Source organism: Emydura macquarii, unplaced genomic scaffold (genome assembly GCF_026122565.2).
Source record: "Emydura macquarii macquarii isolate MOO-44397 ecotype Brisbane River unplaced genomic scaffold, CSIRO-AGI_Emac_v2 contig_1045, whole genome shotgun sequence".
Taxonomy (NCBI): domain Eukaryota; kingdom Metazoa; phylum Chordata; order Testudines; family Chelidae; genus Emydura; species Emydura macquarii.
Window position 1 is genome coordinate 6,122,787 of NW_027131182.1, and position 12,346 is coordinate 6,135,132.

Below are 12,346 nucleotides of genomic sequence, written 5' to 3' on the forward strand. Positions count from 1 at the left end.
TAATTTGCTTTAACAGTCATAGATGCAGTTGCACAAAATTTGGCAGCTGTGAAATCTCCACCATTCTGAGTTGGTAGTGCTGCACATCCAGTTTGATCTGCTGTAAATAATCACAAAAAAGTGTGAGGCAGTGGTGAGTCAGGCCCCAAAGGATCAAATACTAAGCTAAGGCAAATACTTTTAAGAATGCACAATGCTAGTCACAGAAAATCCATGCAGTTTTCACCTACTCTAATAATACTCTGCATGGGTACAGGGTCTTCCATCTGAATTGATTTACTGTTTGCCAATTCCTTAACACAATTGGCAAACAGTAATTCATTCGGCCTCACAAAATCCCTGTGAGATAAGTACCAGAAGTATTATCTCCACTATGTGAGGCTGTGACTTGCCTCAGGCCTCAAAAGAAGTTTGCAGTAAAGCTGGCAATAGAACACAAGGTCTGACTGCCAGGTCTATGGTTTAGCCCCAAGACCATTCTTCTTCTCTAATTTAATCTCTCCAGATGACAGCTTCTCCATCAAATTTAGTTTAGGAAGCATTTTACAAATCAGAAATTGGAATTGTTGTGCAAGTTTAACCCTTCTCGCAGGTGTCAACAACCGTAAAAGGGTCAAGGTTCAATTATCTAGGGGTTCCTACTGAAAACTTAATAAATAGCTCCATCTGAAGCCCTCACCCAGAAACCTGGGAAAACTAAATACCCTCCATGGTGCCCTTGATAGGCAGTACTTCCCCTGTGCAAGTATTGAATCTGTTGTACAAACAAACAAACAAACATGTTATTGGGGAGGGGGGAAATAGGCACTTTATAAATTTGGGAAAACTGGTAATTATAGATTGACAATATCTGTATATTGACCTGAAGAAGAGCTTATTGAAGCTCAAAAACTTGCCTATTTCACCAACAGAAGTTGTCCAATAAAATATATTACCTCACCCACCTTGTGGCCCTCATATCCTAGGACCAACATGGCTACAACAACACTGCAAACATCTGTTTACCAATTAAGGCTCTCCCATCCCCTCCAGGGGTGTCTTGATGGTAGTCTTAAACTCAATCCTCCGCTTACAGTTGTATGTGTCCAACAAGGTAATGTGTTCCTGCAATAGCCAATTTCCTCATCCTTGTTCTCCTCCATTGTACCATCATGATTGATTGTCCATCAGCTCCTCGGAAAAGTATGACCTGGTCTGCTCCAGGGGCTTTACCAACTAACCCAGACATAGTAATTATAGTTCTTTTTGATTGCTGGGTATGGAAACCCTCAGCAGGATTCTTGAGCTATCTTGCTACCCTCCACCATTTCAGGAAAAAACCAAAAACCCACACACCTGTGCACCATCTGTTGTCTTGATGTTGCCTCTTGAAATGGCATATAAAACTCTGAACTGAATCCTCACTGCCAGGCATGCCTTCCCACTAGTACTTAACCCTCCTCCTCCCTCTTTAACTTTAGCCCAACTCTGCTACCCAGCTGTTTCAGACTGCAGTTTTGTTTAGGGCAGAGGTCCCCAAACTTTTTTGTCCTGTGGACCACTTTCCGAATTATTTTTTTGCCGTAGACCCCCTGCCTGCCTAATATTAAATTTTCCTAAACTTTATATCGTCAAATATGTTTTTCACAGCTGACACAGTGCTGTTCACTTTGATAGAGCTTTGTAAAAAAAGAAAATGAACTTAAATTTTTTATTCAGACCTTTATTGAAACAATTAAATTAAAAATCTTATTTTTATGTGAAATAAAACAAAATTAAACGTTAATAGCTCAAAATAAAAAAAAAGGCTAAATTAAAATTCTCTTTAAAATTTAGCACAAAACTCTGTAAATATTTGGATTTTGGACAAAAATCAGAACTTAGTAACAAAACAAAACAAAACCATAAAATAAAGCTAAGGTTCAAAACTAAAAATACAATAATTAATGGTGTTAATGAGAGGGATGAACTTGATGCTCTGATAGCAATTGCTTAATATTTGGAGTCAAATGACTGAGGTATAGCCTTAAATCTCCTCGTTCAGTTATTTGCAAACAATTTCTTTGTTTTGTCAGCAGATTAGTTACTGCACTAAAACCCCTTTCCACGAGGTATGAAGATGGAAAAGCTATCAAAAATTTTCTTGCAATACTCCATAATGCAGGATAAGTAACAGCTACATTTTTCTGAAGCCAGAACTGCTGATACCCCTTTTTGAACTGCACTTTAAGTTCTTTGTTAGGGCTTATTTCGATGAGTTCTTCTTGTAGTGCGATATCCGATTCTTCAATTGCACCGTACGGATCGATAACACAGTGCGGTATTTCCATAGTTAAAACATCATCAAATCTGGTTTTAAAGTCTGAGTGGAGGGCATTTAAATGTTGAACATATGCCAAAATGTCATCATCCTGAACGTTTGTCAATGATAAGTTGTGGAACTGCGAAAATTCGCGCCTTCCAATGTTTTGTTTGAATAGGTTAATTCTGGCAAGAAAAGCTGAAATTATGGACTTTGTTTTTATTAAATTCAGGCTGTCTCCTTGTAACTGCAAGTTAACCTCATTAAATTTAGCAAATAAATCTGTTAAATAAGCAATATCTGGTTTCCATTTTATTAAATTTTCTTTCAAAATGGGAGCTTTATCGTCCAAAAACTCCAAAATGGGTTCAAAAAGTGAAAAAAATCTTTTCAAACATAAGCCTTTTGAGAGCCAGCGTACTTCAGTGTGAAGAAGTAATCGATGAAAGTCCTCGTCATTTTCTTCACACAACTGCTCAAACAACCTAGAATTTAACGCGTTGCTACGAATCTTGTTTACTGCCGTTATGACAAATTGGAGAGATTGATGCAATCTGGCACTTAGATTTTTAGCTACTAAATGTTGTCGGTGAATGACGCAGTGAATTGCAAATATACCAGGTACATTTTGTTTTAAATAGCTTATAAAACCGCGATAGCGACCAAACATGGCTGGTGCTCCATCTGCTGCTACTGATATTATATTTGTTAAGGGGATCGCTTTTTCCATGAAATAGTCTTTTAAAACATTAAATATTGATTCGCCTTTAGTATCTGTTGTCAAAGTTTTCGCAAAAAGCAATTCTTGATGGATTTCTTGGTCCATAACAAAACGAACATATGCCATTAATAGTGCTTCATTACCAGGTAAAGTTGACTCGTCGACTTGAAGGGAAAAATGGTTTGTTTTTAGATAATTACACAAGAAGCTTTCCACATCGTGACTCATTTCGTCAATACGTCTTTGAACTGTGTTGTCGCTCAAAGGAATTTTTTTGAGTATATCATATGCAGGTTTATGTAGAACAGTTTTTAAAACCTCCTCAACGGCTGGCAAAATCAGCTGTTCTCCGATAGTATGAGGCTTTCCTGATTTTGCTATGAGTAATGAAATATTGTAAGATGCCAGCAAACCATCGTCGTCTGTTTTTGACGTTGAAGCAAACATGCTGTCTAGCGTGATTCTCTTCTGAAGTTTTTCTTTCAGTGTTTTAAAGTATGTCAAATCTTTGCCTGTTTTATCAGGATGCAACCTTCTCAGATGATCCTCCAGCGTGGACGGTTTCATAGCGTCGTTGCTTAAAACTTTGTTGCACAAAAGACACATGGGCAAATGTTTGTCTGACAGTGATGGAATAAAGCCGAACTTCAAATAATCAATGCTATACTGCCTACATTTTTTTTAGCCTCTGCCATGTTGAGTAGAAGATATCTGTCGACAAAAAACAAGCTATTTAAATCTCATAAGATAAAAAATTTAAAATTAATTGACTGGAGTAAGACCCTATTGAGGCACTTACATTAAAACTAAGTATAATGAAAATTGAAAAAGTATCCGAACAATTCCTACTCCTTTAACACAAAATCTTTAAAAAAACGCCTACACAAACAAAAACAAACCTTAAAAAGTAGGAAATAATTATTTTTTACTATATCTGAAGCATTGACTATTTCTTTAATTTTTTGTTCGAGCATGCAATTAGAGTTTTTGGTCATATGTTTTAGCAGGTATTATCTTTATTTGAAATATTTAACTAAAAAATGCGGCTGAGACCGCAATCTGGATGACTAACTAACTAAAAGTTTGTACTTACTTTCCTTAGGCACTCCTAAACAAGATGTTTTTGATTCACTTTGATTTGCATCTGTATTTTGCACTAAATAAAGTTAATATTTTTTAACCACTTTTCTTCTCAAAATTCAGAATAGAAATAATCAATGTTTGATTCTAACACTCCTATTTATAATTGCCTAATTTAATATGTCCGTGCAAAAGTTTTGGTCTGAACAAGTCTGGACAAACTTTATTCACTGCGCGCGGTTGCTCGATGCGATGCTGGTATGAAAACTTGTAGAAACTTGTACGTAATCATAGAACACTATGAAGCAGATACCTAAATAATCTTGTGAACCAATAATTATTTGATTTTGTCATATTTTAATAATACGCGGGAAAAATTAGGTTTAAATATCAGCAAGAAATACCGTGATAATTCAAAAAATTACAATTTTCAATAAAAAAACATTGTAAAAACTACTATTATCTTTATTTTTAGAAGCTATATTGTAATTTTTGTGATTTGCAAGAATTATAATAACAAAGTCCAAAACTTATCGTACCTACTCATATAATTAATTATTTCAAATTTAAAATATCTACTTAAAAGTTTACGAAACGCTTGAAATAATGATTTCGGTGGGTGGACCCCCATTTACATATCGTGGACCCCCAAATTTTTTTGTCGCTGACACGGACCCCCTGAAAGTCGAAATCGACCCCTGGGGGTCAATATCGACCACTTTGGGAACCAGTGGTTTAGGGTGACCTCTCACCCCTGTCACATTTAGTGCAATTCTCTCGCCCTTACATTACAGAACAGGGATAATAATATTCTCTTATTCCCAAACTTAAAATTTAATTGAATTTTGACCAAGATATCTCAAACTGTCTAACTAAAATGCAAATGAGGCCTGGCCCATTCACTCATTTCCCCTTGGTCATCAACAGCTGCCAGCAGGGAGCTCCCTTTTCTGGTACTTCTGTCCATCTGGAGTTCTTGAACACCTTTGGGTTCTTCTTCTTCTTGTTCACCAATAGCTACCTACTCTCTATGGCTTCAGGCCACAGGGTTTACCTAAAACCTCCACTGATGAAGTGGCTTGTGTATCATCGGCCTGGTCTACACTTACCGGCAAATTTAGCGGCAGTCAGTGGGAGATACGCAAGCTACATAGAGTAGCTTGTGTATCTTCTGTTGACTTCCTAAAGTCTGTTCTGCATGCCGTCTCCATTACACTGCGCCAAAGGGAAATGCGTTCCCATTGACTCAGCATTACTCTTTTTCTGGGGGTGGATTTATGAAGTCCTTTGGTTGACCAAGTAAAGGGCTTCTGATTTTGAGAAAGATTTGAGTTCAGTTCCCACTGCCTCAGGTACCCATTCGCCTTTGAGCTGTTTTCACTCATCTCATTGGCAACATTTTAGGATTTGGTTTGCTGTAGTGTGTGAAAGATAAGTTTCATTTTCACTCTTTAATGATAGGAAATGCTGCAGACTTTGATATCAACATCAGGGACACTGCATCACTGCATTTTTAAAGAGCGAGATAAAATAAGAGGGAGTTTTGTCTAGTGATTACAGCATGGGAGTTGGGGTCAGAACATTGACTTCAGTGAAGCCAGGATTTCATCTGTAAGCTTTATTTTTGACTAGACACAGACTCGCTATGTGACTTTGGATGAATTATTGAATTTTTCATCAATTAAAGTCATTTAGGCTGGGTCCTTTGAATTAGCTTAAGGGAGTTAGGTGCCTCACTTCCATTGAAATTCAATGACATTAGGTGCCTAGCATCTTTGGGGTCTCTTGAAAATCCTAGCCTAAAAGATTACCAGTGACAAAGCAGATATATTCAGACATGCCTTCTTCTTCTTTTAAACCTGGCAAAAAAAAAAAAAAGCATGCACACATACTCCCATGTCTCAGTGGAATGTGGATATTGACAGTTAAAAGCAAATTCTACTGACTGTTCAGAGTTTCACACTATTGAATCCTGTGCATGGCCCACCAGTGTTCACACTGGGGAGGGGGAACATAGGTTGCTGTAACAAAAACTAGGTGACTTGCCAATTTTTTAAGAATGTTACAAGGTCTGTCTCCCCCCCCCCCTTTTTCTTTTAAAAAATTCCCTCTCCCCCCTCCCCCCAAAAAAAAGACATGGAAAAGGCAGGAAGGATCCAGTTAAAGCGATGCTCTGGAGAATGGACATCACTACCAACTAACAGCTAGATCCATACCCTCCACATTTCCATGCCTACTCTGGGTACCCTGCTATGCAGTGGAATCCTTAGCCAGCCAGGAATGAAATGCAGCAGAGAGGCCCCACACCTCAAAAGGAATTTGGCACCCAAGTCTGGGTTGGAGGGATGCGCCTATTTGTCACTGGGATTCTCAGCTGTGAACCTTCTCCTGCAGCTGGGCACCTAAGCCAAGACAGCCCTTTCTCACAACAAACAAAAGGAGGAGCAGGGACTAGAACCTGGGTTTGTGAGGAGGGGACACTCACCACCAGTCTATAGAGTCAGTCTCATAAGCTTTCAGAGCTAGTAAAGAGTTAACTATTTAATACAAAGTAGAAAACTTTAAACAGGAGACACAAAGAGCTCCCCCCCGAATATCTTATAGTCTAGTCATTAGGGAATAAAGCTCAGAGATAGGAGAGCTCAGTTCAGATCTCTGGTCCTGAGTAGGTATCTGAATCCAGATCTCCCACATCCTGCAAAAGGGCCCTAACTATTGGGCATGAGCAGGGCACTAACACCATCACAGCCTTATCTACTGGACAGAATCCAACTTCTCAACTAGATATCATAGATCCCTACAGCAAACATGTCGCTAACGGACATTTGGCAGCTCTCAGTTCTTTTGATGCTGTTGCTGTAGTTGCTGAGTGGCCATGGCATGCAGCATAATGACAGCTGTGATGCCTGAGGGGGCCACAGATTTTTCCCCCATGTTAAGAAGTTGGGTCCAGCAGAGAATGTCCCTCTTCTAAATCATATTCTTGGGCACCGACATTTGCATTGGGACTCTTATATTGCTAGTTTTGTGATTTTGGGAAAGATGTCTATTATTCATCTCTCTCTCTAGTGGTTTCACATCTAGGGAAGCTGCTGAGCATCAATTACTCAACCCAAAGGCAGGAATAATTTAATTTCATCTAGATGGATTTTCATTCAATTAATTCTCAGGACAGAAATTCAATTAATGATGCTTTGTCTTAAAAATGCCTGTGTTAGACAAACCAGAAGCTATGCCACCCATTTTTCTCCTTTGGCGATCCTGTAGTCTCAATACAAAGGTAGCATGGAACTGAAAGTCCTTTGAAGTATGGAAAACTCTTGAAGACTTCTATTTACATATTGCAGCCAAGATAATATTTAATTTAACCTGCTTATCTGGGAGTTGTATTGTAGATCTGTGGGAGAATTTACCTCTTAGAAATATTCAGATCAGATATCTACTACAGTGAATCTGGAAAATTGCAAACATTAGCAGATCAATTATCTATTACAAGACACAAATATTTTTGAATATTGCTATTCACATAGTTTGCTCCAGCAAGTCTTTCAGTGCCTGTACTAATTCTAAGTCGTTATCAGAATAAGCTCTGCTTTGGTTGATGTTTCTATTTAATCTGACTGGCCCAACTGAAACAGAAACTGAGTAGAAACAGGAGTGGGCTTAGCAGCATTGTGTTTTGCATGTTTAGAAGAGAAAATAGAAGGAAAAAAGTAAAAACTTATTTTAAAAAGAAATGTAATCATTTACATAATTTTGCATGGCCGTGTTGTAAATTTTCACTCTTGCATGTTCATATGTGTGATTTATTGGTGTGGTACCTCCTTTGTGGAGATGCAGGACTGATGTGGGCTAACAATTCAAAGACAAGGTTATTTAAAAAAAATAGAAACAAGAAAGGCCTGTGAGAATCCTTCTGTACACATCTGACTTTTGTCACTTCCTTAAGAAACCTGTGTTTGGTTTGGGAACAAGTGTTCTGCAACCAAAGGTGAATGATTAATGTGCAATGGAATGTTGACAGATTTAAAAAGGCAGCTATTGACTTATTGATATTTTCATTTGACATTACATCATGGCTAATAAGATCTAATCTGTGGCATATTAAATTGTCTCTAACCCCAAAGGTCTGATGTTTGCTGGATTTCCTTTACTTCTCCATTCCCTTCCTATTATGGATAATTCTTTTTTGGCCTAGTCTCCACAATCTTACAATAAATAAAAGGGAAGTGAAAATTGCTGCTATTCCAACAGCCTTATGAAAATCAACTCACTGTGGAGAGTCAAACTCTAATACAGCTCAATAGATTCATGCATCTGTAACATATCATTCCAGGACAGCCTCTGGCAGTGAAAGCCAAGACATGCTGGAAGGAAAATATTAAAGCCAGATTGAATGTCTATAATATTTTTACTTGGGATTTATCTGTGATTTTTGCAATTCATTTCCCTATATTTTAGGGGATCATGAAGTTGTTATCAGAAGAACATATCACTTAAAATGTATTTCTACTTTCTCCATCTTGGAGATACCTGAGTAAGCAAATGAACTATCTCAATACACTCTTTGGGAACTTTCTGAAGAATATTCTTGAGTCAGGAAACTGCACTACTCCGCTGTTATTGGCAGCCATACAGAAGAGATTACAATAATTAATGAACAGGGATCATGGGCATCATTCAAATGAATCAAAAAGTAGAATTTATTTGGTTAGCTGTATCCAGCAGCTGAAGGGATGGGTGAGTTCCCTACTGAATGCTATCAATATTTGTCGTGTTCAGAACTGCATGTGTATTGTAACTTTAAGAAGACAGCAAAATTAGATTCTTGTCAATCACTAAGGTTCCAATCAAAGGTTGTTCTCTAGTGTAACAAATAATTATCTAGGTACAAGAGGGAAATTCTCAATATCAATTCTTTTATGAAACCTGTATAAGAAACAAGCTATATTAGGCAACTCACCCAATATATGCCCAAATTTTTTAGAAGACTTCTGCTCCACAATTACTAAAAGGTGACTTCAGTGAAGCAACTGCTTTGTCAGTCCCTTGGATGGTCATTTAAAACAATATATATGCCATTTATATAATGTCACAGGTCTGAATGGTGCTTGATGGACAAAAAAAAATCACACTCATTGGTGAGGCAGACAACACAGCAAGGGATGGCAGTTAATCAGTGGGGATGGCAGTTAATCAGTGAAATATGAATTGCAGTTAGTTCAATAAAAGTATCTTTGTGCCCTGTTTTGAAAATTAATGTATGAAAATCTGTGTATGGAATGGAGAGCAGTGGTGAGATGCTAAGCAGAAAAAGTGAACTCTGAGGAGTTTACATGATGAACATGGTCCTGGAGGGTACTGCAGGCATATAGGGCATCATGAGGAAAAAGTAGGGATGGCAAGGCAGCAAGGGGAGCACCACAGTGAGCTGAAATGGCAGGGCTCATGTGGAGGTCATGTGCTGAATTGGCCTCTGAAGGGACACCTAGAGATGAAATTTACACTGATGTGGAGCTGATGTACAGTGATATGGAGAGTCTTGACGGTGAGGATGCAGAACTTCACAGTGCTATGCAAGGAGACAGGAAGCTAATGCAGGGTCTGTAGAAGGGGTGATAAGATCTGAACAGTGGGTGAGTAACATTGCTCTAGTGAGACCATTTTGGATAGATTTCAGGGGTGCAACATGAGACATGGGGAGACCAGAGAAGAGGACATTGCAGATATCAAGATGAGAGGGGCCCAAGACACTGATAGTGAGTAGAGAGAAAAAAGGGATGGATTTTAGAAATAGGTCTATTGAGATATATATTAGCAATAGCCTGGGTGGTTGTGAGAGGAAGAGTAGAGAGAGAAGTTGCATATGACACTAAATTATTACTGGGTAACTGGAAGGAAGGTGGAATTATTGAGAGTGATGGATGAAGATGTGAAGATAAGGAGTGACATTTTTGCCATGCTGAGTCTGAGTTAGCAGTTTGACAGATGGAAGGCGATGTTCCAGAGACACTTACAGATGTGGACTGAACAGAAGGGGAGACCTGGAGAGTTAGATTTGTGAATTGTCGTAAGAACAGATGAGAAAGAGAAGAGGGGTTGATAGACTGAGCCATACAGGACCCCATCAGAGGGCTGGCAAAGGCACAAAGATGACTGAGAACAGGAAAGTGTCTCTACTAACTAAACAGACCAAATGTTACATTTCCTACAAGGAGTTTTAGCTGTTGGCTTTGCAGTTCTTGCCTGATCCTAAACCATTGCATACAGTTTAAGATAGACTTTGACCTTTTAAGTTGCAACATGGTGTCAGAGAAAACTAGTCAAAATTTGCCTGTAAATGAACATACAGTGCCTATATTTATTCTGACAGAATAGTTGAATGTTAAGAAGCCCACAGAAGAATCAATCAGATTCTCACAATTCATTTACTTTAACCCCAAAAGCCACCCTTTTTTCAGAGACACCATATAGGTACGATTCAAGAGGCAGATTCTCAACATGCCTTCACAGTCCTGAAAACAGATTCAGGGATCAAAATGCGATTCTGGCCTAGTCTGTCTTGACTTGTTTAATTTTTAATAGGCAAACAGCACCTTGAAGGGATTTTTGATAAATGGATATGCAGTACTAACCTTCTGATGGATTCTTATAAGGGCAGGTTGATATCTCCAAAAGAACACAGTAATATGAAAAGGCAGAAGCTAAGAAAGACTGCCCATTGTGAACAAACTGTGTTCTGTGTTTAGCTGAGTTAAGGCCCAGCCCTACTTTCCCTCTCTTTACAGCACTCCCACTGATGTCCATGTGAGTCCTATGACTAGAGAGATTGCTGGATTGGGTTACTCCATTGTATGCTCCTCATGTCAGAGATCTTGTGTTTTAACATGTTTACAAAGTTCCATGCGTGCATAAAAATGAAAATCCATTTTAAAACAAAATATTGTCATTACAGTTAACAGCTGTGAAACCTTGTGATGATGACAACCAGCGTGCTGAAAAATGATAACTTTGTCTCATGTAGTGTGCAGTCCTACAGTACATAAAAGATGACCAGCCACTTTCCATCATGACAGAAGATCGAGGGAAGTGATTATTCCACTCTATCTGACATTGGTGAGGCCACATTTGGTGTATTGTATCCAGTTTTGAGCCCCCACCACAGGAAGAATGTGGACAAGTTGGAGAGAGGCCAATGGAGGGCAACGAAAATGATTAGGGGGCTGGATCACATGACTTATGAGGAGAGGCTGAAGGAACTAGGTTTGTTTAGTCTGCAGATGAGAAAAGTGATGGGGGATTTGACAGTGGCCTTCAACTACCTGAAGGAGGATTCCAGGCAGGATGGATCTAGGCTGTTCTCAGTGGTGGCAGATGACAGAACAAGGAACAATGGTCTCAATTTGCAGTGCGGGAGATCTAGGTTGGATATTAGGAAAAACTTTTTCACTAGGAGGGTGATGAAGCACTGGAATGGGTTACCTAAGGAGGTGGTGGAATCCCCATCCTTAGAGATTTTCAAGGCCCGGCTTGACAAAGCCCTGGCTGGGATGGTTTAGTTGAGGTTGGTCCTGATTTGAGCAGGAGGTTGGACTAGATGACCTCCTGAGGTCTCTTCTAACCCTAATCTTCTATGATTCTGTGACTTTCTTCTGATTTAGCCACCAAGTGATGGGGTCATCAGCAGACTGTTAGACCCCTGCTTAAGGAAACCCCCCTCAGGCAGAGCTACCAAAAAGATGTAGTCTTCCTGAGGCCTAGAAAAGCCAGGGGGAGACACTGACCAACAGAGAGCAAGCAGGCCAGTTAAGAAGGCTTGCAGGCTTCCCCTTAAGGGCAGTGCTGGGTGAGCCTGTGACAGGGGAGTAGTACCTCACTCCTAGCCCAAGATGCCAGGACCGGGTCAGGCATTTTGTTTAATCACTGTAACAGGCAGTGTCACCTTTTGGATTTGTTTGTTAATTTAAAGGCACAGGCAGCCCATTTTTCGAATTTGTTTATTGTTAACCGTTTAACATGGATGTGGAGCTCCTGGCAGGAGCTGCGCTGCTGTAGCCCAGTTGCCGCTCATCATAAAAAGAAGAGTAACATTCTGTCTCGGTACTCAGATGGCCCTCACCACCGTGCTCGGAGTTTCAGAATCGTTAATGGACTTTACCTCGCAGCAGCCTGGTGAGGTAGGGAAACTGGCATAGGGTAGATTAAAGACTCTCCTAGTCATGCAGGAAGTCTGGGGCTAAACTGGGATTTGCCCTCAGTTGGAC

At 39.4% G+C, this 12,346-nt stretch overlaps 1 protein-coding gene across 1 annotated transcript; it reads right to left on the reverse strand.

The window, feature by feature from the left end:
* Positions 1 to 1,931: 1,931 nt before the first annotated feature.
* On the reverse strand, positions 1,932 to 3,677 carry LOC137151123 (SCAN domain-containing protein 3-like; the record flags this gene model as incomplete). The annotated part of the gene is made up of 1 exon (XM_067545345.1): positions 1,932 to 3,677. A coding segment is annotated over one exon (1,746 nt), but the record flags the coding sequence as incomplete, so codon positions are not given.
* Between the last annotated feature and the right edge of the window lie 8,669 nt (positions 3,678 to 12,346).